The 27,537-nt window shown below is 41.3% G+C and overlaps 1 protein-coding gene across 17 annotated transcripts in view; it reads left to right on the top strand.

The window, feature by feature from the left end:
- The window catches only part of TRPM3 (transient receptor potential cation channel subfamily M member 3), a 774,831-nt gene that overhangs the window by 502,968 nt on the left and 244,326 nt on the right, over nucleotides 1-27,537 (top strand). For 16 of the 17 annotated variants that reach the window (XM_034646697.1, XM_034646707.1, XM_034646703.1 and 13 more), the window contains exons 2-3: nucleotides 20,177-20,256; nucleotides 21,670-21,874. In XM_034646697.1, the coding sequence (XP_034502588.1) occupies nucleotides 20,177-20,256; nucleotides 21,670-21,874 (285 nt within the window). Of the gene's footprint in view, nucleotides 1-14,858; nucleotides 14,913-20,176; nucleotides 20,257-21,669; nucleotides 21,875-27,537 lie in introns of those variants that run through there. The other variant, XM_034646711.1, reaches the window with a different exon arrangement.

Raw genomic sequence — 27,537 nt, 5'->3', positions numbered from 1 at the left:
ATTGGGAGACAGGGAAGTGGGATTGAGTTTAAAATTAATTTTAAGGACAGTGATATCTCCCAGAATACTCAACATTGCTTGCTGAGTTTGAGGTTTTGGCTGTAACTCTGAAAAGGTGAACTACCTAAAAAGCCAATGGAGAAAAAAATCCAGCATCAGTCCTGGAGGACTGAGTCTCCACACCTGCAGTCTTGCTGATGTTCTAATATTCAGGGATAGAAGGGGGGAAAAAAAGAAAAAAAAGATTGACTTTAGAAATTCATTTCCAGCCATTTCAAACAGCTTTGGCATTTCCTGTTAAGAAATGTTATTTATGTCAGCTCCCCTAGTGTAGCATTTTTCACTGTCTGGTTTGTGACCCCGTTAGAAATATGGTAGCCCCAGCAGTCCAGCGCAATAAGGACTCTTTCTCTTCATGCATGCCACCAAATCAACTGAAGTCAGGCTGGGTCATGTTAACACACTAAGTTAATTTGTTTAACCAGCTGACTCGGACTAAATGCTCTGTATGGCCAAGAATCTATCAGATAATAAATCATCATTTCACTCATTGATAGAATCTCTTCCTCTGTTGACTCAGTCTTTTGGCTAAAACAGCAACTTGATACCCCCTCTAAGACTAACTTCCTGGAATTTGAAAGTTTGGTGGTAATGTTATTTGCAAGCATACTTTGTAATTATTTAAAACAATTCCTTAGTTTGGTGGGCAGACTGAGTGTCGCAACAGTCAGATTCTGTACTCACTGCTAAGGAACTGGAGGAGAGACCTGGCCTCTGCCCTCGAGGGACTTCCAATCTGGAAAGGGGACAAACGAAAAATTTTAGGAAACAGTAGAAAAATTATGACTGAGGTGGAAGACAGCCTGCTCTGAAGTGAATATTTGCGTTCATTTCATGTGACTATGTCTATAATTGCTCTGGAAGTGAAGTCATTTACAGGTGCTAGGTTGGGTGTCGCCTGAGAGACATGCACAGAACTCTAAAGGCCGGGCTCCAATAGAAATTGCAGAAATGCAGAAATGACCCAAAGCACCATTGTGATGTCGCCTTTTATTAGCCCACTGAGGAGATGTAATTATTCTGCTAAGTCTTTGTTTGCTATTTGAGAGCAACAAATTAAACCCCACTAATCTACCTTGCTGGATGGTACTTATCAAACCTAAGAGGCTTCAATTATCAACAGCTTAATAAAGTTACTAATCTGCATTAAATGAAATCCTTTGCAAAATCACATTGAAACAATGCTTAAGTCATAATCAGCCTGCCTGGTGTCTGCAGCCTGCTGTGGCTGAGCCCCAGAATGCACTGTGTAATCAAATTCCACGTTACTTAAACTCAGAAAAATTCCCAGTGGGGTTGTGTGTGTGTGTGTGTGTGTGTGTGTGTGCTTTTTTAAGTCACGTTAATTTATAGAGTGCCTTTTTAATCCAAAGAAAATTGACATTTAGGTATAAGACAAACAAGAATGTCATTTAAAACTGCTTCAATTCAGCCACCTGTTATACAAAGGAAGTTTAACAGAACGTTTTATTTTGCATACAGCAAGCTAGCACTGTAGCTAACAAGTCTTCATATGATACTCAGAGAATCCAGAGCTGTCATCATGTTATCAATCCAGACGACAGTGCCTTGGGACGTAGTAAGAGATAGGCAGTATGCTTTAGGTTTGCAAAGGGAGAAACTGAGGCAATGGAGTGCTTTGTCCTCAGTCATAATCAGAAACACAAGCAGGCTATCATTGCATATGTCTCTCTCTCTCTCTCTCTCTCTCTCTCTCTCTTTTCTAAGCAGTCCAGGTAAGAGGATTGTAAGAGCAGAATCTCTTAGTGGTTTAGCATTCACTATTCTCCAAATTACTTGTATTGATGTCTGGCACAAAAGCTCAATTTGGTAGTAACAGTGTCTTGGGGAACTCATCAGTTAAGTCTGGAATGTTAAGTAATGGACAGAGCAGTACAGATGCGGGTGGGATTTGTGCATCCAAGAACACAAGGAAAGGAAGCCCAAGCATTAAACTGAACAAAGCACTTCAAGATTTTGTCCTCAATCTTATAGACTAATTTATCATTTAAACCTGTCCAGGGCACACAGAACTCCACACATAGGCAAATACCAGCTCACATCCAGCCACTTAGGATTCTCTTGGAGCAATGTCATTTTTTTAACACACAAAATGCAGAATTTTCTATTTGGCTAGAACAGAAGCTAGCAAGGACCCTCATTTAAAGGCTACCTAAGAAATAAAAGTCCTGATCTCTGTTATTTTGAATGACACGGACTAAAATTATTTTTCGGATTGTCTACCATCAGCCTCTATTTTCTAAGACTTGAAAATTTTGAGCAAAGGAGTGATATAACATGATCTAAATTAAGTGGGAAAACATAATCGATGGGCAATTACACTGCTTAACAAACAGCTAAATTTAAATGATGACATCTACTGACACTAAGAAAAGACTTTGTGTACCTTCAAAATAACATGGCAACCAAAAGCCTCCCTGAGATTTTCTCCTTAGATTCCAAAATATTGATTTGGAGCCCCAGGCATTCCAGAATGATAGTAAGGACCCCACTGTCTTTCAAATGTGCTAATAAGCTATACTGCCAACGAAAGGAAGGGTGGAGATTTGATTTTAATATATTTCTCTCTTTTCAGTGCTTTCCAGCATGTTCTCTGTAATGTAGAACTGGTGAAAGCAGAACTTGGAATGTGGCTGCCAGATTCCAACAACAGAAGAAAACAAAACCAAACCTGTGCCTGGGTATGTGTGCACGCGCGAATGCACACCGTGCACGCGCGTGCGCGGAACCCATGGACATGTGACCCAGCGTAATCACTCAGCCAGTCAATGGCAATGCCTTAGGACTGACAAGTGCATTTGGCCCAGTATTGCAAGGCTCAACAGTTCCACTGGTGCAGAACAGGTTAGGAAGATAGAAGAGCAAGGTGTTCCATTAGTGAATATCTTAAAGCATTCTCCCCCACAATCGATGGATCTTTTTCTTGATAACTGTGTAATATTATCCATTATTTTAACAAATGTTTCTTAAGGATCTATTAGGTATGGGGTTAGGGAAGAGAGTGAAAAGGTAAGTAGATATGGCCCCAGCCCTAAATGAGCAGGGGGATATAGAATGACAGCACACCGTGAAGAACGATAGTGTTAACAGTCAGGGAAAGGACAAAGTGCTTGGAAGCTCAGGGGAGGAAACACTTTCCATTGTAGAGATGGCAAGAGGAGAAGAAAGGAAAATTAAAGCTAAATCTTAAGAAGTAGAAAGCCTGAGAACAGCTGATTAAATTGAAACCTCCCTGAAATTATAGAAATACGGAAGGACAAAAGTCAATTAATTGAAAGAAATGCAGCAAAAATCATTTAAGTGCCGCCTGTATACTGAGAGCACCAGTGGTCTTCCAGACCCAGCTCCAGGTCCTCTCTTGGCCAAAACTGACCCTTCCCTCCTCCGAGCATCCCCGCTCAGTCTGTCTCTACATCTCTTATGTCGCTTATGCTATTCCGTGTGCCTGCTTTCTACTTCCTAGCTGTGTGACATTGAACAAGAAGCCTGACTTCTACTGTCTCATTGTCCCTAGCTGCAAAATGAGCATAATAAAAGCACTTACTCCACAGGTGTGTTAGGTTCAATTCGTTAATATAAGGAAATAATTAGACCTGTGTATACATACTGAAAGGGCTATAAACCTGCTGCTATTGCTATTATTTTATGTTATGTTTTATGTTATTGTAGCTGTTCTTTCTTTCTTTCTTTAAATTATTTATTTGGAGGAGAGAAAGAGAACGTGAGCGGGAGGCGGGGCAAAGCAAGAGGGAGTGAGAGAATCGTAAGCAGACTCACCCCTGGGCCCGGAGCCCACGCGGGGGGCTCAGTCTCAGGACCCTGAGATCATGGCCTGAGCCAAAACCAAGAGTCTGATGCTTAAGTAACTGAGCCATTCTGGCGCCCCTATTGTAGCTTTTCGTCCATCTTATTGATTTCCCTTCAGAACAGTGCTTTTCCAGCTTTAATGTAAAGGAATCACCTGGAAATCTTACCAAAGTGTGGGTGCAGATTAGATAGGTCTGGGTGGGGCCTAGGAATCTGCATTTCTAACAAGTTCCCCCATGCTGCTGGTTTGCGGGCTACACATTGGGTCTGGCATTAGGGTCCATGTGCTGGCCCACAACCTGTTTGTGCATGGCAAGAGAAGTGCAAAAACTGAGAATAAACATCCAGAAATTTCTATAGCACTTTGCCATTGCCACAAAGTCCAAGTGCATCATTTTGCAGCGTCTTACAAAACGATCCGTTTGTAATGGACTGAACTTTTTTTTTTTTTTTTAAATAACGATCCTTCAGCACAGATCACTTGAGAAGCGTTGCTGTAGCACACAATATAAATGGAAAAGCAGATACAGGGTCTTTGTGAAGTTTTGTACTTCCTCTGCAACTAAAGCAGTTTTGCACATGATCCGTGTTCAACAGATATTCTTGAATGCTGATGTAAATTAATTTAAAAATAATCGAATGCAGCCCTGATTGCCCATTTTCAGATTTTCCATACAATGGTTAGAGTCAGGGCTCCAGGCAGCATCAACTTTACTGAAGTACAATGAGCAAGTCCACAACTAAGCTTCTACAGTTTATTCTTAATGGTTGTTTAAAGACTTCTGCATTAGAGCTGTTAGCGTAGAGAAATATTTTCTCAGCCTGGTTCTCGCTCGTGAAGTATTGGATTCGTACATTTGTGAAATGCATGCCTTCTCTCATAATAATTCACTTTCAAATAACTAACTCTGGGATTTGAAGTGGGACAAAATACATAGACTCTTGTGCATTCGTCACATTTACTGTGACCTCGGGTAGACTCAGCATTTAAGAGTAATGCACACCATAGTAGGACATGTGGTACTCAAAACAGAAAGGAAAAGGAAGAAAGAAATACATTTGAACAGAAGAAACATAGTATTATTGTGTGTGTGTGTGTGTGTGTGTGTGTGTGAGAAAGTCAACTAGTACTGCAGTCCATTATATACCTTTACCTGAAGTGACAGTGAATGGTCACACACAGTATTTTAATACAGATATAGCATCCCAGAGTCAAGAATTTCACATGAGTGTGTGTGTGTGTGTGTGTGTTTTATGACTTTCCTTTGCAGTTATATTGAGCTAGAAACAAGGCGTCATTCACCAGAAAGAAGTTAGTTTTTTACTAAATATTGGAGAAAAGACTTAAGATCTCTTGCACACTTAGGGTTTGGAGTTTAAGTTGGTAGGTGAAACAGGATACTTGGTCTCTGCTCCATGATTTCTCAGTGATTAATGACCTGACTTTACTTCCAGAATAGTTATCACACTTACCTTTCATGTGCCTATAGGAATCTTAGGATAGATCACATTATCGAATTAAATAAACCTCTAGAGAATTGCTACATAATGAAAATTTGCATTTGAAACATTGAATTGTCCACAACCCCCTCCATGCAGGTCATGAATATTATCTGTTTATATTTCCTCAAAAGGTAGGTTCAAATTAAAGACTAACTTATATTATGACATTTTTACTCTTCTCTCTTTATCTGGAGCAGTCGCGGATCTGAAAGAAGGTTGGTGTGGCTGGAGCTAGTGAGCTGGGATGTGAGAAGTATGCAAAGCTTGGGAGCAGTTGAGGAATCTAGGTTGTCTTCTAGAAGTAGTGAGAAATCACTGGACGATTTGGGGCCAGGGAGATGGAATGCCATGAGCTAATTTATTTTATTTTATTAACTTTTTTTTTTTTTTTTAGAGAAGGCGGGAGGGGAGCTGGGCAGAAGGAGGGAGAAAATCTTAAGCAGGATCCATGCTTAGCGCAAAGCCTGATGTGGGCCTCGATCTCATGACCCTGAGATCATGACCTGAGCCAAAACCAAGAGTCAGATGCTTAACCGACTGAGCCACCCAGGTGCCACAACTAATCCATTATTTTAAATGGTCATCACTAAAACTGTTCCATACGAAACCACAATGATAGAGTTGTGATACTGTGCGTTTTTGTCAAAACTCAGAGAACTGTACACCACAAAGCAGGAACTTAATCTGTGGATTTTACTGAATGAAAATGTATCAATGTCAGTTCATAAATTGGAACAAATGTAGCACACCAATGCAAGACATTAAATAAGGAAACCATGGGGAGAGTAGAGGGAGGGAATATAGGAGAACTCTCTGTACTTCTGTTCAATTTTTCTTCAAACCTAAAACTGCTCTAACAAATAACAAATAAAATCTCTTAAATAAGAGGGAACAACGATGGATAGTGAACTGGGGGGGACAAATTAGGAAACCACCACAGTATGTTTTTTGAATAGCTTTATTAGCATAACTTCTGTCAGAAGAATAGTGCTATCAGAAATTCCTTTTGATATCAAACATTCAAAGATGGGAATTCTCAGTGCCCCTGGGTGGCTCAGTCAGTTAAGCATCTGCCTTCGGCTCAGGTCATGCTCTCAGGGTCCTGGGATCGAGCCCTGCATCGGGCTCCCTGCTCAGCGGGGACTCTGCTTCTCCCTCTCCCTCTCTCAAGAAAATAAATAAAATCTTAAAAAAAAAAAAAAGGGAATTCTCCATATTAGAGTAAGGTGAGGTGGTAAGAAAATAGAGGAGAAAAAAAATCATGTTGCCATTCAATGGAACGCAAATTGGAGATTAAATCTCTATTTCTCATTACCTACTGTTTTTACGCCTACTTTTGAATTTGTGTTCATTTCCGTGTGCATCAAATTTAAATCAATATATTTAGAGAAAGCTAATACATGTATCTGTGTCTTCCAAGACCTAAAATCTTGCATGGAAATTTTAGATTATGCTAAAATAAGAATAAATCCAAAAGGTAGAACTTAGGTTGGTAGTGAGTATGTAAGGGAAGACATTGACAGGATTTGGAAGCTAGGCCTAATAACCTTGAACCATCTTGAAACTTTCGTACAACAGAACCAGAGGCTGAATTTATGTGGATGGTTTTATTTCCTATCTAACAATCTAGTAATTTGACAGAGAAAGATGGCTATCAGACAGAAATGCATTTATGCTGTATTAACTTAATATCTAATAATTTTTCATTTCCTGAGAGTAATAGGAGTAGCTTCACATTTACATCGCTGGACCTGTTTGCTTATAACTTGCTTCTGATGATAAAAATGGGATTGATTCGATCTCAGCCTCTCCAGTTAAATAATTCTTGATTTCTAGGTTTTAAAAAAAAGAAGTACAAATCATGGGCAGTCTCTTCACAGTCCGTCCTGAATGATCACCAGGATTTGATTCATCATTTGGTGGTGAAGGAGAGCAAGAGAACACCAAGTTCTGGTCTTGAAAACTCTCTCAATGGCCGAGCTTAGAAATGTCAAATTATTAATTAATTGTAATAATGTCTTAATAATGCTTGGAGTCTTGTTGAAACAGAATTAGAACTTCTCCTGTGTGCCAGATTGCTACACCAGGGCATTCTTGAGAATGGTTGGCACCTAGTGAGAATTCTTTCAGGGATTATTTATTAATTCAAATCTCCTTATGTACTTTGTCTCAGTAGGCACAAAACCTCGTGCTCTGCTACATTTTTGTTTGTTATCGAAAGAATAATGGTTCTACGAATTGGTAAAAATTAAAATTTAAAGAAAAAAACCCCCTCATTTTCAAAATGCCTCTACGCATACCCTGTACATACTCATGAGGGCAGAGTTGTTGGGGTCTGATTCCCTGAATCCTCAGCTCTAAGAACTGGGGGTGACCTAAGAGATCACCAAGATGAAGTCACTTCCCCAAGGTCACAGGCAAAGTTGTCAACAAGCCGTGACTAGGATGTGTATCTCAGGACTCCTGGCCAGTCAGGCTTCCACCGGGCTCTGCCTTACAACAGCTTTGAATGGATGAAGAAAATCAGGGTTTCAGAAATAAAATCCCACAGCCAGATTTAAGTCTGTCCCTTGTGAGGGTACAGAGTTTGACCTGAGAATTGAAATCACTCCTTGATTAAGATAAATCAGTATCTCAGATAAAGCAGAAGACTCTAAAGTAGTTAGGACTGATGATAAAGAAGCTAAAAACAATTGAAAAATGCATATATATGTGTGTATATATATGTGTGTGTGTGTGTATAAATATACACACAAATATTTAGAGGTATATGCAAATGTTATAAATATATTTTAATATAATATGAAATATGTCTTAGAAATAAAATATGTAAAATTAAAAATAAATACAAAAATATGAGTACAATATAAAAATAGTAACAATATAGAATTTACTATGTATTTATTATATATAAATGGAAATATAGAAATATGAATATATATTTATATATTTTAAATTTTATGTATCCATGTATAGAGAGAGAGGAGATGGAAAGGGGCACTGGTTTCCTTAGCAGTGAATCCTGATGTGGGAACTCTACCACAAACACAACTCTGTATCCCTCCTCACCCTCTTCTCAACATCTTGGTCCTTCCAGGGCAAGAGAGGTAAACAAAATGGAAATTAGCCTCTGAATCTATGATACAGTTTGTCGCATAAATGCCACATTTCTACATAACACAAAATGTTTCCATTTCACGACTCACCCCTTTCTTTGGCTCCTGGCAGTGCAGGAGTGAGTAGGGAAAGGTAAACAGAATTGAGAGCGTAGGGGAGGACATCACCTGACCCCTGCTCCTCATTTATTCGACAGAAAATAAAGTTGTATCTCCCGTGGGGTCAGCCTCCAGGAATATAGACACCACCCCTCCTTCCTCCCCTCACCCTCCACCCTGCCCCCCGTCACTGGTTGTGCACCCATACTATTACACAGATATGTCTAACAAATGACTCATCGCTTTAAACTACCTGGCTCCTGTAGAGTGGGTCAAACCTCATTCTCATAGTTTTTTTGGTCATAGTTTTTTCTTGCATTTTCTCCTTCTCTGACAAAGTTTATCCTACCGTTACCTTTTAAAGATGTACACCAGTTTAATAGGGTTGGTACTACTGTGGTTCTGTTTTTCGGTCGATGAAGGCAGTAAAGTCCCTAAGATATGTATGTGGCTTTTGAGTGCTTATGCTACCAGGTATGAAATCAGCTATTACATTCAAACAAATGGTCAATCCTGGACTCTAACTAGGTTGTTTTTGAAATAGAGGCCTACATCCTTAGGCAATGCTTTGGCGGTCTGTTAGGCTTGATGACGTGTGTATACTTTTATTAAGATCAGGATGATTAAAATGCACTTATTCCACTACCAAGAAAAAAAAAGATCGTTCAGCACCCCTAAAACCAGTCACAGAGTGTAAAGGGATGTGGGGTTCTCTGTACCCTAACAAAAGGAAGCACAAGGGCTTGGGGCCTATCCGGCTAAGCCTGATGGCTGATGTGTAACTTTGACATGCTATAACTTCTATAAGCTCCAGTTTTTTATTTGAGTAATGGAATTTATAATTCCTGCCTTACAGAGTTACTGTGAACATTTCATGAAATGCTATTTGTGAAAGCATTCTGTGAACTGTAGAATTCTTTACAAATATATGTTACTGCCAAGCAGTGATTAGCTGCTTTATGATGAAGAAACAGTTTTCCAAAGAAACGTGGAAATATATTTTTAAATGGTTTATGAAAATGCCTTTGAGATTAACATTCTTATATTTATTCATGTTACCTCTACCTAAGAGTTCTGAATGTGTTTATAATTTACATGGCATGACCCATTGATAAAAAATGAGTTTCATTTATAATTGTAAAGCATAACTTACTGAATCTTTTCCCAATTTGGTGATAAAATATAATTTAACTTTGTGTTAAGGTGTATATGATTTAAGTATAGAGGCTATAAAGTGAATTTCTGTACAAATAATTTCAGTCCACAAAGAATTATCCCCTAAAAATGATTTATGAAGAATGAGGAATTCATATTCCCATAGAAACCAGGGTAACAAATAGAAGGAAGAAGGGACATTTCCTAGGTGAGGCAGTGCCATAACAGACCCAGGGTATTGAGTATGGACAATGGTTGATTATAAATTTCCCTGTGAAAATAAATAATTATAACCCTGTATGACTTTTCCCCTAATGGAAGTATGGGCAAGGTACGGAAGTAGAACAGGAGCTGTGATGATTCACTGTGTCTGGCAGTGGCCAGCCAAGCATTTTAGAGAACACAGTACTTTGTCCAGAGTCTGGAAGAACGAAGAGACATTTACCAAGTACAGATGCTGGAACTTAGCATTCCAGGCAAATGGGACAGCATCTACAAAGGCTGAGAAGTCTGGAATAGCCTGGTGCATAGGGGAACAATTGATAATTTAGTTTACTGGAGCATAATGTGTTCAAAGATTTGGAGGGAAACTGAAAGATTTACCTAAGATGCCTCCAGGATCAGATCCTAAAGGCTTAAATACTGAAATGACCTGATGGCGCTGGGGATGGGGAGCCATGGAAGGGAACTGACCGAGGGATGGCCGCCGAATCAGTCATTTTAGGGAGAACGTGTGGGTGGCAGCATTCTCTAGAGGCAGCTGGCTTTATGATGTTTCTCTGGCATTGTTTTTTTACTTTGTAAGTCAACCGCAACTCTGAATATTAGAGCCCACGATATATTTATTTTTCAACCGTTAGAATAAAAACAAGGAACATTTAAGAGGGATTGGCCCTGCACTTCCCCACCTTCACTCACTTTCATGATCCACCATGATTTTTCTCTTATTTATTAAATATTTTTTCACGACTCCAAAAGGGAAAATGTAGGTCCCCAAGCAATAGCATTTGTTAAGTTTCAGGGTTATCATTAATTGTATATTATAACATAAACCCAACTATTAAAAATTGCCCATACCCTAAAATCCCGCTTTAGGAAACACAGGTCTGGGGCGCCTGGGTGGCGCGGTCGTTAAGCGTCTGCCTTCGGCTCAGGACGTGATCCCGGCGTTCTGGGATCAGGCCCCACATCAGGCTCCTCCGCTGGGAGCCTGCTTCTTCCTCTCCCACTCCCCCTGCTTGTGTTCCCTCTCTCACTGACTGTCAAATAAATAAATAAAATCTTAAAAAAAAAAAAAAAAAAGGAAACACAGGTCCGTCTGCTTCTGTCATCTTACAGGTGAGGAACTGATGTGCAAGTAAGTCAAATGATGTGCCTAAGTCCCTGTGCATGTCTATGATGTCCCAAACACGGTCCTAGGGGCTGGGGCGACAGAAATCACAAAACAAAATCACTGCCCTCAAGCGCTCACATGCTAGTGACAGACGGAGACAATAGGCAAATAATGACGCAAGGACGTGACATACCGCCAGGTAATGTGAAGGGCTGTGAGAAAGACACAGTGTGCCTTGAGATAGCTGGTCAAGGAAAGCCCCTTAGGGGTCCCCGATGTGTTCAGGGAGCAAGTTGTGGGGTATCTGAGGGTGGAGCTGTCCAGGAAGAAGAAACAGGAGCAAAGGCACCTGGGTGAGAACTTACCTGAAACACTTGAGGAAGAGCCAGGAATGGCAAAGAATGGTGCCACGAAAGCCTGGATCTTTGGCCTACCATCCGTCCCCTGTAGCCCCATCATGCAGACCCCCTTTGTCTATACCAAGGACTGACCAGCACACACCAACCCCAGCCCACTGTGCTTTTTAGTGGAACACAGCCATGCTCATTGGTTCGCGTGTCGCCCGTGGCTACCGTGGTGCTACAACAGCGGAGTTAAATGGTACGACAGAGAGGATGTGGCCCACAAAGAGCCTCTGTGATTTGCCATCCGGCCCTTTAGGGAAGATGTTCGCTAACTCCTCCTCTATGTCACGCTCTTTGTTGCTCTTGTCGTCAGATGTGGGCATCACAGGAGAAAAAAATGCCTTGGACATCTTTAGAACAGTGAAATATGCGTTTTTCCATCTTAAAACCTAGTTGCTACATGGAGAAAATCTGATTTCTGTTTTTAAAATTGAGTTAGGTACCAGTGGAAAGTTTTTTAGTATATTCTACTCAAGTGTGATTTTTTCTTTAATGATAAATTAGGAGAGTAAGGTACTCTGCCATTACATAAAGAAGAACCACAGTCAGCATTCCCCTTGTGGTTTCCTCTTGTTAGTATTCAAATATATTCTCTCTAAACTACATCTGAAACAGGCTGGAAGTATATCCTGTCAGGAGTTGCATTGTTGGGTAATGCACAAGATTTTAAAAAGATCCATATGGACAGTGTGGCCCAGAGCTACAAGTCTCTTTGGAACTAATTACCTTCTCAGATCAAAGGGTCCTTGAGCTCATCCTTGACCTCATGTGAAAGCATCACTGTCTCTTCAGCAAAAGTGCTCGTGGTTCTGGTGATAATATTTTTGTCTTTGGTATAAGGTTCTTGAAAGATGCCTCATATTCTTGTCCCCATCAATTATTTCTCTCTAGAAAGGAAAAGTAAGCAAAAAGGGGGAAAAATGAGTAGAACCAGAGAGAATAGAATTAAGAAAAATACAGGGGCAGTATTTAAAATGCTCAGTGTGAATATGAGTGAACTCAGGATTTAAAGTAAGTCAAATGAAGGGTTAAAGTAATATCTGGTGAGGAACTGGGTTAAAGAAAGATGAATTTTTCAAGCATTTCTTATATCGGAGGGATCATCTGTAACCAATTTATTCAGTCACACAGATAGTCTACAGCCTACCAGCCCTGGGTCTCTAGGTGCTTGCCTGCCCATCAGCTGTCCTCCTCTTCTCTTTCCTCCTTCTCTCCCTTCTTTCCCTCCTACTTCTGGTCTTTCTCCTTCTCTTCTCTCTTCCCTTCCCCCACCGCTTCTCCAGACTCTGGAAGATTCATGCAGTACATGATAGAAATTTTCTTTCCACATATTCCCCACTGAGCCTTCTCTATTTTTTTAAGTAATCTCTCCACCCAGGGTGGGACTCACACTCATGACCTGGAGATCAAGGGTTGCTTGCTGTACTGACTGAGCCAGCTAGGCACTCTCTCTTTTAACTGTATTCTTCCTAAGTCACTTCCTAAACTACTCTTCCCAGTGACTTCCTGTTATCTTAAGCTTACCAGCTGGGGGAAAAAAAAAATCTGGAAACCTTCTGACCACAAAGAATATAGTTTTATGACTACAAATATATGGTTACAGGAAGAAAAAAAAAACTTAGGAAAATATAGAAAAACAAAAGGAAGAAAATAAAAGTTAGCCACAGTCTCCACTTCAGTGTGTTCCTACCTGTTCACGTACTACTTTATGCCTGCTTTTCACACTTAAAAATGTGAAGATATGTATTTCTCTATGTAATTAGTCTTCTGAAACTTGAATCGGATCATCATCAAATGACACCAGCCATAGTTTAGTTAGCCTCCCATTCATGGACTTTCATTTCCAACTTTTCTGTATTATCAGTAAAGCCGCAATGGACATCTTTGTGTGCTCCCATCTGTGGTGATTCCCTGAGATTAGAATGCATGGGAGTGTTCCTGCGGCATGCAAAGAGGGGATGCGCGTTATCAAGGCTGTCACGACATACCACTCTGTAGCCAGACTCCTGAGGACAAGCTCAGGGACTCCACCACGAGCTTCGTGCGAAAGCTCAGTCTGCTGTACCACTTGCATGTACTGCTTCCCCGGTTGAAGGGCATTGAGCAATTTAGTGATTCTTGTGTCTGGGGAAGCTCAGTATATGACCGATCAGAGTTTGAAGGAGATCAGTCTTGGAAACAACACAGAGGCAAGGAGAAGGCAAAGGATTCCATCGAAGTTTGGGATCAGTCCTCCAGTTCACACTATGACTCCCCGTGAGCGTTCGTGTAACACCTACTGGGTATTTTCAGGAAAAACGAAGAGGATCAAAGTGGCACTGCCCTCACAGATTTACAGCCCGGGTTGTTGACCATAAATACCCCCTTTCTGCTCTGACTTCTGTCTGTGGGGAGAGAGCAGTCCTTTGGAGATGGAATGCTTATATATTTACTTTTTACAAAGCATTCTTGTTGAAATTGGAGCTCTTTTCTCTCCCAATTCGTTCACTTACGTAGGTAAAAAGGACTGTTATCTGAAAGATTCACCCACGGGTGATGTTTGAAAGAGCCCTTTCTGCATGAGCCAGAAGCTCACCGTTGGGCCACCGCAGGTCAAAAGTCACCCTGGTGTGACTGCTTTCAGTCTGCGTCCGTATCCTGGAATGCTCACCGCTCGTCTCTTTTTCACGGGGAACCGAAAATGGGAGAGTGTAGGTTTCTGATCACACGTTTGCAATTGCAAGGGAGGGGCCAAGGATGAGACGTGCAATCAGACAAGTTTTATCATTTATTGACATTTTAGAAGTTGTGGAAAGCCACTGGCAAAGTCCAACTTTATTCTGCTTGGGCTCATGTTCCAGGACCAAACTATTCTTTCTGAAACATGCAGAGTTGTTAACAGTTCCTCTTTAAAGAATCCATTCTCTGGGGAGGAAGGAACAATGCCCCTTGTGTGTTCGAACCACTCGGAACATTAATACACTGTTTCCTTAGAAGGGTTTGCTTTCCCAAGTTGAACTTTTCAGAACTCAGAACACCTTATCACACTCTGAGAAGCCTCTCTGAAAATGGAAAAAGGAAAGGGGGGAGAGCCTGTAAGGACTTGTGCCAGTTAAATCCGATCTCTCCGGGGATTTGTTTTTCTTCTGGCGTCAGATTAGATGTTCCAATCAAGCAGGGTTTGAGGGCTGCAAGGGAATGTCCATGGGATTCTTAGGCTAATCCCAAAGCAGCACATTCCAAGGGGCTAATCTGCCCAAGTTCGTTGCTTACTTGAAACGTCTCTTGGGGGAAGAGCTGGGCAAGTGGCTTTTTTTCCAGTGGGCGGTCATAAGAGCATTATTAACGGGATGACCAGCCCCACACACAGCAAACTGAAAGCAACAGGAGCTGCTCGTGGGACTGCCTTTCCCACCACCCAGAGTCAGTGCTCAGGTAAAATGATTTTGGCTCGTTTTCTTCTTGCTCAACCTCCCAAAAGTAGATCTGGGAGACCTAGAGGAAGACCACAGGAATGCCCAGGTTGATGCTGAAGGAAGGCTAGAGTCCAAAAGGAACACAGGCATTCAGTACCTTTGGCTCTTTGCTGTTTTGTTCTGATTAGGACAGAGCGTGCATTGGAAACAGGAGAGTCTCAGAATAAGGAACATGGTGAAATTTCGCTCGGATTGTTCTATAGATTTAGTGGATTCTTTTTTTTCTGTCTCTAATCTTGTGATTAGTGGTCTGGATTGTTGTTGTTTTGTTAAGTTACATTCCTAAAAGGTGGATTGCAGTAGCACTTCCCAAGACGTTCTGGAGACAGATTTAGTACAGAGTTGATATATGTACTTGTAAATCATTTCTGCCTAGAGAAGTTCTTGGTGCTGTCGCTGGTGGGGAGTCAGAAGTATGAAGCATCAGAGTAATTGGGGGAACTAATGTTTGTAGCAGAACCTTGGTGACAAAGAAGTGAAACCTGACCTAAATGAAATAACCTAGTTTTTTTTTTCCTTTTAGAGGCAATATGTACAGATTTTGTTTATTTCTATCATTTGTATCCTTTGTTGACTGTACATTTTACTTGCAAAATTAGTACTTTATTCTTTGAGGGTAAATTATTTTACTTTGTTCAAAATGTGAATGTCCTCATTTTTGTTTTCAATACGATGTCCTTTAATTATTAGCCTTTGAAACCACTTCCCTATTACACATCACACATGACTGATAATGCAGAAAGGCAAGAAAGAAAATAAGCTCTTCATGAACTCAGTCATGGTGATGTGGCTGTTTTACCTTTAGAAAAGAATGTACACAGTGATTTTCTAAGGTCTGATGGAAGCCATCTTTTCTAAGAGTACACGAGACTTCCGAAGCATATTTAAAAAGAAAAGATTTTAGGGCATTCCGTCCATTGAAGTTTTGCATTAGAAGAGAACTAAAGGGTCAGTAAGAAGCACGGCATGTCAAAACTATTTCATGCTCTCTAACAACAAGGATAGCCGTTCTGAGCTAACTAACTTGGATATTAAAGCCAAGGATGCAGCTCACGCAGAGCAGTTCAAAGCCGTTGGACAAAAGAAAAGGGAATTAGTTTAGGGAACAAGTTAAACCATGATTATACATCAAATTTGCCCTCTTCAAGAAAATAATTTTGAAATCTAATATCTACCCACGCTGAAGACCTGAATAAAAGCACAATACAGCAAAACCCACAGTAGAGCATAATCAATTTGCACGGTATTTTGTAGGATTTCTAATTCATGTGTTATACATGCACTTTTTCTATTGTATATTATACTTTTCTTCTCAAAAACAGAGAGAATTCAGTTTAATTACGAATGTTGGAAAGATTTTTTTTTTATGTTACATTCCTTCCCCACCCCCTCCCAATTTTCCATGCCTTTGCAAGGGAAATGGTTAATCTACTGGTAATAAGAAATAGAAATTGATCTTCATCCCTTTCACTAACAGTGAGGTAGGATTTTCACCTTCAAGAAGGTAATTAAGTTGCTAAACTGAAACAAGTCAAGTTACTTCATTTTTAAAAACTAACGTGTTGGCGATCTCTCTATGTAGTAATTCTGAGTAAAACTTCCAGAGCCTTCCAGGTCAAAACTGGAATCCATGAGTGAGACAAATAATCAAGGTGTCCTTGGAAAGTCTAATTCATCTGTCATGGTTCCCCAGATTCTCAAGTTGGGAATCCTGTTGGAATCACATTTCTTTTTTTTTTTTATAATAATGTTTTATTATGTTATGTTAGTCACCATACAGTATATCCTTAGTTTTTGATGTAGTGTTCCATGATTCATTGTTTGCATGCAACACCCAGTGCTCCATGCAATATGTGCCGTCCTTACTACCCATCACCGGCCTATCCCAATCCCCCACCCCCCTCCCCTCTGAAGCCCTCAGTTGTTTCCCAGAGTCCATAGTCTCTCATGGTTCGTTCCCCCTTCTGCTTACCCCCCCTTCATTCTTCCCTTCCTTCTCCTACCGATCTTCCTGCTATTTCTTATGTTCCATAAATGAGTGAAACCATATGATAATTGTCTTTCTCTGCTTGACTTATTTCACTTAGCATAATCTCCTCCAGTCCTGTTCATGTTGCTGCAAATGTTGGGTAATTGTTCTTTCTGATGGCTGAGTAATATTCCATTGTATATATGGACCACATCTTCTTAATCCAGTCATCTGTTGAAGGAATCATATTTCTTTATAGAGCTCTTATAATGATCTGCCTCCTTTTACTTCTTGCTCCTATTACAGTGTCTTCCTAATGTCCCATCCCAATCCTTTATCCTAATGAGAGAGGTAAAAAGCATAGCAGAGTATGTATTACTCTACATGTAGGGACAGACAGGGGGAAAGAGGAGGGAAACATGCAAGTATGAACTGGGTCTAAGACATGCCTCTAGGAGTCCAACTCTGTCCAAAAACCAAGACACTCCCAGGCATACCCAGATGGCACTGGCCAGATCAAGGGTATTTAGTATCAATAATATATAATTTGGAAAGTCAGTTTAACAGAGTGGGTAAGAGTGTGAACTCTAGTCACACTGCACAAGTTCAAACTCTGGCTTCAAAATGTACTTGCTGCATCTCTCTGCCTCAATTTCTTCAATGGTAAAATGGATATAATAGTAGTACTTCCCTTGTGGGGTCCTTATGAGGATCCATGAAGATAATAACATATATGGCATATTTCCAGGCACATGAGGAGCCCTTTGTAAATGTTAAATATTGAGCGCCTACTGAGTTCCAGGTGCTCTCCCTGAATCATGTGCTTTGGTAAATACAACAATGTTCCGAGGTGGTTATGATTATCCTCATGTTAATAGAAAAGACTCAGGGAAGTTAAATAACTTTTCTATACACCATTTTTAGTGGCCAGCTAGGCCTTCTCAGAGCCTATCATCCCCAACGCAAAGAGAAATCAAACTAGGCCAGGTCTGTTACAGCAGGTTCATAGTGCTCTTATCTCAACTTGCATCTGAACTTTTAGTACCAGAACCAACCCAGCACTGGTCCCTTTTCTTGAAGTGAAACATGGTACCCAAATAATAATGATACCAAGTTGGTGTGTCGGCTATTATTACTGTGCCCATTTTATAGATGAGAAAAAATGAGGACCACAAAATTTATGTGACTTTGTCCATGGCATAGAGTCCCACTCATGCCACTTTTTCTAATGGCAAACCTCGCCCTCTATCCATGATACTGCCGTGCCCTCTTTCTCTCGGGGAGTATTGGTTGGCACTCCCCAAAATTTGCAGATGCTTCTCCGAAAGATCCTTCTGAATTCTAGCCAAAGTGGGCCATAAAGAAGAAAGGAAAGTGCATTCTCCCTTTCCTGCTCCGCGACGTGTAGGGAAAGTTGGTTTCAGATGTCCAGTGAGGAATATTTTTACCGTCTTTCTGCCAAGAGATGTTATCAATGAAAGTGTTCAGTGTCTAGGAAAAATCACAGCCTATGAATAGTTTAACTTACAGGCTTTTCACAAAGATAAAACCTGGTTATCTACGCTGCTCAGCTCATTTCTGCTGCAAAAATGCAACCACTAGCTTTTCCTATATATTTGAGAAGAAAAATCTTGTGAATAGACACTGGGGCTTTCTTCATGCCCAGCTGACAAACAGAACTGCAAATGCTATCTTTGTGGTTTAAGGGTGCAGAGGGCCACCTGGATCCAGGGATCTCGGAGGCAGGCGGGGTGCTCCCCTTCATGTGGACAGTGCATAAACACTGAAAAAGGCCAGCATCCCCCACATTGCTGCTTTTACAATGTACTTTGTCACATGAGATAACTACTGCCTTCCGTGCTGCCTGCTTGTGTAGACTCCATCATGAGAGAGGAGAAAGGGATGGGAGACTAAGGGTTGAGAGCAAACCAGACCTTCACACAGTTTATATAGATGTTTGGGTCCTTGGCAGAGTCAGTATCAATTACGACCAACATATGGGGGCTTCTAACAGTTAACACTGGTCCCTGAGGCCAAGTAAACCACTATATTGCCCTTTGGCCCTGTATATTTCAAGAGTATAAATTTAATCCTGATACTGTGTTACAGAAAAGATGATACCATATGGAAATAACTTTACAGGATGCTGTAACAACTTCTGTCTTAAATACTTAGAAAAGGAATCTTCCGAGTAGCTTATGGGATCTCATGGGAGACTCCTCTACTTTTTCAAAAGCTGGTAAAGAAAAGGGTGAAGGGCTGCGGGATGGACACTGTACTTTGGAACAAAGATGGTACAATTTGCTGGAGCTTCCTTTATCCTTCTGGGAACCCAGTCTCAGTGGCCAGACTTCCTGGTGGACAGTCCCAACAATGCCCATTCTATGAAGCTGTGTTTCCCATGCTTAAAGACATGTGGAATTAAAAAAGAAAAGAAAGGGAAAGAAAAAGTGCTATCTTCTTTCCTTCCAAAAGCATTACCTGTGAAGTTTCTGGACTGTGATACAAGCACATTTATCTTCCTTATGCTTCCATTTCCTTTTTTTCCTTCTGTGTTTAAGCACTGCTAATTAGGATTTTAGAAAAAGCATCATGATGGATTAGAGCTCTTGAGTTGTGTAATTCTCTTACCATTTCTCTTTTTTTTTTCCTTTTAGAGAGGTGGGGGGAGGGGCAGAGGGAGGGGGATGGAGGGAATCTCGAGCAGATTCCTCAACAAGTGCAGAGCCCAACATGGGGCTTGATCTCATGACCCTGAGATCATGAACTGAGTCAAAATCAAGAGCTGGAAGCTCAATGGACTGAGCCACCCAGGCGTCCCAGTTTCTCTTTCTTTCTACAAGGAAAATCAAATGGAAGTGTGAGCCATGAGAACTTAATACTCGTTTACATATATTTCCTCCCACCACTGAATATTTGCTATGTACAGGGATATACACATACTGCTCTGCGTTTCTCATTTTCTCTGTGAATAGAATTGTTTTTCTGCCTTCAGAAGTCATTAAGAATTCGTATATGGTTCTATCACTAACATTTTTTTTATTATGGTCATTTTCTTTGACTCAATATTATAACATTAACTAATCAACGGGTTCTAGCAGCAACTGGTTTTGTTACATGCAGCATTTATGTGTGAGGTAACCACAATTTCAATTCAGTTTATGAGATACCAGCCTATTACATGATTATGAATTTTGCTTCCTAGGCAAAAATACTTGAAGGTTATGTTCACCTTTCCTCTTTTTTTTTTTCAGGCTCAGAAATCCTGGATAGAAAGAGCATTTTATAAGAGAGAATGTGTTCACATCATACCCAGCACCAAAGACCCCCATAGGTAATCTTGCTGTTTCTATAATGAAGTGAGAACACAGCGTAGCAATTACGGGAACAAAACTACAATGGTAATCATTCTCCATTGCAAGGGAACCAATGTCAAAGATCCTTTTTTTTTTTTTTTTAATCTTTGCTGGGCATCTCTGAAGCAATCTTACATGTATACACCCCATAATATGCCATGCCTACAGTTAATTCTTTAAGAGACTGTACAAAATAACAGATACCCCATTCGGAAGGAATTAATCACTGTCTGTAAGTGGGTTATGTGTATTTTTAGTATGGTTACTGATTTTCCCTTTTAAGCATTTGATCAAAATGCTTAGTTTGTACCAACATCCTCTGCTATAATGAAAAAGAGCTTTTTAAATAAAAGACTCCTAGCAGATTACTAATTAGACTGCTGACCTTCAGATTCCTGTCTAAGCACATTTTTAGTATCCTACTTACCTTACCTTTAGGATCCTCCTTCCCTCCCTGAATTTGCCTTAAAGATTAACAGCATATAAGGTAGAACGGACGCATTTGGGATGTGGTAACATATGAATGTCTGGAAATGCCTTTATGAAAAGGCAACATAACCAAGCAATTTACAGTACAGACTGTAGAATCATATAGACCAGCTGTGTAACCTTGAGCAAATGTCCTGACCTTCAGAACTGCAATATTTTACTCATAAAATGAATGCAACATCATTTGTATTTAATAACTGATAACTATGTATCAGTATTATTATTAATAGTTATAATAGTGGTACAAGTAAAATATGAAGGAAATGTATTGGTATTATTACCAATTGTTATAATAGCAATAGTGGAAAAGTATGAAGGACATTTTCATGATGTGAGGAGGGACTTTTGTTTTCGAATATCTTGTGAATAATATTTGTCGTTTCTTTGGGAACTCTTAAGCTGTAGGTTTTTATTCTCAGAATTGGATATTTGACAGTGAATGTCAATTGGGGAAAGACAAGTCAGGTTGTGACTCATGTATGAGTGAGAGTCCTTATTTAAATGTGCATGCTAATATTCTTCCCTCAAAGCTGCATAGCGGCTTTCATGCAAGATTTGATGGATGGGAGGAGTAAGAAGTAGAAAAATCGATAGGGCTTTTTTTTTACCCCCGCAGGTTCCGATCCCGAACAATATGGCAAGTCTGAAAGGGGTGGGTGGAGAAGGCCAGGAGGCATGTGATAGCTTATCCAGCTAAAGGAAAATGAGGAGGGGCAGAAAAGACCATTTGTATGTCAAGTGAATCCTGAGTTCACTGTTTGCCTGATAGAGCCACTTTGTGGGGTTCTGCCCGAGAGCTGACTGGTTCGCTATGGTGTGTCCATCTCTCTGGCAGGTTGCCTTAAGTGGATGTTCCAATAACGGCAGATACAAGGGATTCACTTTGACCTCTTCTGTTGCAGGTGTTGCTGTGGGCGTCTGATCGGCCAGCATGTGGGCCTCACTCCCAGTATCTCCGTTCTTCAGAATGAGAAAAATGAAAGTCGCCTCTCCCGAAATGACATCCAGTCCGAGAAGTGGTCCATCAGCAAGCACACTCAACTCAGTCCGACGGATGCTTTTGGGACCATTGAGTTCCAAGGTGGTGGCCATTCCAACAAAGCCATGGTAATCAGAAACCCATTCAGTTGCTTCCCAAATTCTCTCTCAAGTCCTGCAAAGGAGAGATGAAGAGCTGGAGATTGAGCCTTTGGATTTAATCCCACCTCTGCCAGATCCAGGCTGGGCAAGAGGCTCTGATGACCTTGGCCCTGTGCATCTCCACTCTCCTCTATAGAATGGGGGAAAGAAAAGCTTCCTCCCAGGATTTTTTGAATAATTAGTATGATTATCGGACGCAGTGACTACTGTTACCATTAATAATAACAAGTGGCTTTCTGTAGTGAGCCACTGTTTATTATGTTACTCTCTGGGTCTCATCCCTTAGGGCATGTTTTTCTGTTTCCTTTGGTAAAAAAGAAAAAGAAGAAGAAAAACTTACCTTTAGGTTTCTGTTTTGTTCTATTAGAAACTAGCATTTCTTTCAATTCAAGGTAGAAAAGATCATCCCAGTCTGTTCTAACAGAGATCTTGCCTCCTAAAGTGAGTGCTTTTGCTCCAACAGCTGTGTTCAATAACGTGCTCAGTAGAAGAGCTCCGTAAGAAAAGCGTTTTGCTTGGGACGGAGGCTTTAGGAAATAATACAAATTTTACCTCTAAGAGCTGTTGCTTCTAAATTTCAGCTTTCATCATGAACCTCTCCCTACTTGGCCGACGGATTTTTTTCCAGGAGATTCTAGAAATGCTGTATTTCAACAAGCCTGCTTGTAACAGAGAGGGTTAGTTGAGGGTGGAGCAGTTGGAGGTGGCTGCTTTAAGGCACACGGCGAAGGTTTCCAAGTGTGGAGAGGAAATTCTGCTTAGAGAAGCATACTGAAAAATGCAAGGGAAGTCACTTCACACTAGTCACAGACTAAAAATGTGCAAAAAAGCCACCTCTCTCCCCTCTTTCTTCTCTCCTCCCCTTTCCTCCCCCACTGCTGCAGGATTTTCTTCACCACGAGTGGCTGACTGAGATATTCTCATAGTTTTTCCCTAAGAAAATCAATACTGAGTTCTACATTAGCGTAAAAACAATTTTGAGCAGTGTATTGGGAAGAAGAGAATGCTATGTGCAGCCCTCAGTAAGGTCTGGGGAATAAAGTGGCACGAGCAGGGGGCGTAGTTAGTCTTGGCCTGTACAGAACCAAGGGCTATGGAAATTTGGCAATACCCTCAATCCACCGCCCAAGGGATGTATTGCCCTACACAAAGTCATTAAAGTCCCCGGCTCCGCACAATTCCCATTCACAAGATGGGATTGAACCATATACACTGGGGATCCTCTGGAACCATGCATTAATTAAAAGTCATGTAAGTTCATCCTTTAAGAAAAGTGCTGCAAAAAAAGAAAAAAAAAAAGAAAGAAAGAAAGAAAGAAAGAAAGAAAGAAAGAAAGAAAGAAAGAAAGAAAAGGGAAAGAAAGGAAAGGAAAGAAGAAAAGAAAAAAGAAAAAGCAAAGGGATAGAAATGGATCCACGAAGGGCCAAAGTTCTTCATTGGAGATGAGACTATGATAATGTTGAGAGTGAAGTGTGCAACCCCCCCCCCAAAAGAGTGCCACAGATGAGGAAGTGGCTTAGTAGGCAATGATCATGGTGGAGTGGTATACCCAAGTGACATCGCAGGGAGTTTGGTGCCCGCAAGCTTTGTACCCACGTCACACGGGTGATATATGATATATGTATATTATGACATTTAGCAGCCGAGGAAAAACTTGAAGAGGCAAATCTTTCAGCCTGCTCTGGAAGTGTGAATACATATGACATCGAACTTCGATAGCCCTTCCCAGCCCCACGTAGCTCTAGGAAACCTAGAATAATCTGTTGACCATCAGGTTACGAAGGGTCAGCTACATGATTAGTAGATCCCAGTAGGCCCCCAGCTGGGGCAGGGAAAGCCATTCCCTGTTCCCACAGCTGACAACCCCAACTCACAGTAGACAGGCAACAATCTAGGGAATGGTTGTCTCCGTAGTGGGACATACTAGGTATCTGGTGTGGGGGAGAATTTCCACCAAGTCACCAATGAAACACACTGCAATGCAGCCAGCCTAAGGCAGAGACAGCTACTTTCTTGCTCTGTCCCGAAATGCTACAGGGAATACACCAACCCTGCCCCTCCCCCCTCCTGCACTTAGGTTCCAGCCAGGGATGGAGGGTGATGATGGATCACAAACCCCGTTATTGCCCCAGGCGAGACTGGGGTGTGGAGGCTGCACTGGCCGGAACACCAGAGGTGGGAGCGGGTGGCTGAGATCCCCTGTCCCAGGGAGGCAGCAGGAGGGGGTGGGATGTGGGACCGTGGACCCCATGTGAGCTGAGGCCCCAAGCCCTCTGGACATGCTGTACCATCTCATCAGATTTCATGTACAAAACACAGATTCAAGGATAAAGTTGTTAAGGATTTCAAGACAGCAAGTATCTCTAAGTACTGCCTTTCTGAACAGTGTGACTACAAAGCCAGCCCTGAGATTAGGTCTCACATGTCCTCCACAGTCTCATAACAGACACTACGAGGAAAAACCTTTCTTTCAGAGTCTGATCAGCCAAACAAGGACCAGTTTTCTTTCTTTCTGTCTTTTTTTTTTTTTTTGTACTACCAAATATTTAGCAAGCGAGGTCCCTGCTATTCAGAGACAGTGAGCATTTTGTCCACTTTGAATACCTGGCCTTGAATTATTCTGATTCTCCTGTCTAGACCAAGGGGTGGAGCTGACAACAGGTCAGATGTCTGGCTTTATCGGTCAGGATGGTGGTTTTGTGCCAACCTGGGCCTTCCTTACTTCTTGCCCTCCCCAACAAACGGGCATGCAGTTTGGACAAAGGGAAAAATCAGCAACTACTGTTTGTTAAAGAATGTCAGTGTTCAGATGGGGAAGGCATGGTTGAATACTCACTAGGATTGAAGGGAACAGATCAACTAATTTAATGTCTTTGATCCCGGTTCCTGACAAGAGTGTTTGAAAGTTGAGATGATTTTTAGCGAAGTGGGCAAAAAACTCCTAGAGGGCAGATTAATTTCGACCCTTATTATTTAAAAAAAATATTATATATATCATTTTTACCTTCAAGAAAGCCCAGGGTGAGGCACTTGGGTCTTCAAAATGCCATGATGGTCTGAACATAATGTGAGGCAGAACGTGCTGGAGTTTGGTAGAAGGTTCAGTTGAAGGAAAGAGAATCTTTATGAAAATGTTGTGGGCCATGTGGGCACTGTATCTGCTCAAAAACAGTATGTCGGTGTGTCATCACATCGGAAGTACAGCGTGACATCGCAGACCTTTGGTCGCCAAAGACACTGGAGTGGTTCTCTGCTTGGAGGATCTCANGACATCGCAGACCTTTGGTCGCCAAAGACACTGGAGTGGTTCTCTGCTTGGAGGATCTCAATGGCCAGTGGGATGCTACAGATGCCCGTGGCCAAGAATCACTCCCAGAGAGTCTCCTCGCTGTTCTGGGATGAAACCTGGGCATTTTAAGGATTTTAAAAATTAGCCAGGTTATTCTGTTCAGCCAGGCTTCGAAAGTACTAAATAATCTCAATCTTTCTACCTGTTTTGTAGATGAGGCGACCGGAGCCCAGAGAAGTTACATTCTTTTCTGAGCGTTACTCGGTTGTGTAACAACAAAGATAATTCTTGAACCCACGCTCCTCAGGACTCGCTGTCAGTTCTGTTTCTCTCTGTCGTGTATGCTTGGAATAGACTATAGGAGATGTTTGGAAGGGAAGCTAATTACCATTATATTTCTAGCTCTCTTATAAGGGTTTTTGAAAACTTTGCAGTAGAATTAGAAAATTACTATTATTTGATGAGGTTAATAAAACTCAAAAGCTACGAGCAGGAGGAGGTCTTTGTAAAATTACATCCTAGGTTAGTAGAACCATTTTCTGAGCTTTTCCCAGCACTTTGTGGTATTCTGTCCTCAATTCCCAGGCTCGACAAGCCTGGGAAAGTGCAGTAGCAATGGATCCAGCATCTCTCTCGCTTTGCCAAGAAATTGTGACCCAGGCAAGAGACACCCTCGTAGCTGGCAGTGAGTGACGGATCCTCACTCCTTTCTCTTCTTGGCACCAAGCCACATCCTACCAAATTGCATGCTCCAGANGAGCTGAGGCCCCAAGCCCTCTGGACATGCTGTACCATCTCATCAGATTTCATGTACAAAACACAGATTCAAGGATAAAGTTGTTAAGGATTTCAAGACAGCAAGTATCTCTAAGTACTGCCTTTCTGAACAGTGTGACTACAAAGCCAGCCCTGAGATTAGGTCTCACATGTCCTCCACAGTCTCATAACAGACACTACGAGGAAAAACCTTTCTTTCAGAGTCTGATCAGCCAAACAAGGACCAGTTTTCTTTCTTTCTGTCTTTTTTTTTTTTTTTGTACTACCAAATATTTAGCAAGCGAGGTCCCTGCTATTCAGAGACAGTGAGCATTTTGTCCACTTTGAATACCTGGCCTTGAATTATTCTGATTCTCCTGTCTAGACCAAGGGGTGGAGCTGACAACAGGTCAGATGTCTGGCTTTATCGGTCAGGATGGTGGTTTTGTGCCAACCTGGGCCTTCCTTACTTCTTGCCCTCCCCAACAAACGGGCATGCAGTTTGGACAAAGGGAAAAATCAGCAACTACTGTTTGTTAAAGAATGTCAGTGTTCAGATGGGGAAGGCATGGTTGAATACTCACTAGGATTGAAGGGAACAGATCAACTAATTTAATGTCTTTGATCCCGGTTCCTGACAAGAGTGTTTGAAAGTTGAGATGATTTTTAGCGAAGTGGGCAAAAAACTCCTAGAGGGCAGATTAATTTCGACCCTTATTATTTAAAAAAAATATTATATATATCATTTTTACCTTCAAGAAAGCCCAGGGTGAGGCACTTGGGTCTTCAAAATGCCATGATGGTCTGAACATAATGTGAGGCAGAACGTGCTGGAGTTTGATAGAAGGTTCAGTTGAAGGAAAGAGAATCTTTATGAAAATGTTGTGGGCCATGTGGGCACTGTATCTGCTCAAAAACAGTATGTCGGTGTGTCATCACATCGGAAGTACAGCGTGACATCGCAGACCTTTGGTCGCCAAAGACACTGGAGTGGTTCTCTGCTTGGAGGATCTCAATGGCCAGTGGGATGCTACAGATGCCCGTGGCCAAGAATCACTCCCAGAGAGTCTCCTCGCTGTTCTGGGATGAAACCTGGGCATTTTAAGGATTTTAAAAATTAGCCAGGTTATTCTGTTCAGCCAGGCTTTGAAAGTACTAAATAATCTCAATCTCTCTACCTGTTTTGTAGATGAGGCGACCGGAGCCCAGAGAAGTTACATTCTTTTCTGAGCGTTACTCGGTTGTGTAACAACAAAGATAATTCTTGAACCCACGCTCCTCAGGACTCGCTGTCAGTTCTGTTTCTCTCTGTCGTGTATGCTTGGAATAGACTATAGGAGATGTTTGGAAGGGAAGCTAATTACCATTATATTTCTAGCTCTCTTATAAGGGTTTTTGAAAACTTTGCAGTAGAATTAGAAAATTACTATTATTTGATGAGGTTAATAAAACTCAAAAGCTACGAGCAGGAGGAGGTCTTTGTAAAATTACATCCTAGGTTAGTAGAACCATTTTCTGAGCTTTTCCCAGCACTTTGTGGTATTCTGTCCTCAATTCCCAGGCTCGACAAGCCTGGGAAAGTGCA

The sequence above is a fragment of the Ailuropoda melanoleuca genome, chromosome 17 (genome assembly GCF_002007445.2).
Source record: "Ailuropoda melanoleuca isolate Jingjing chromosome 17, ASM200744v2, whole genome shotgun sequence".
Taxonomy (NCBI): Eukaryota; Metazoa; Chordata; class Mammalia; order Carnivora; family Ursidae; genus Ailuropoda; species Ailuropoda melanoleuca.
Note: the sequence above shows the minus strand (reverse complement) of the source record. Positions and strands in the feature narration are given on the sequence as shown.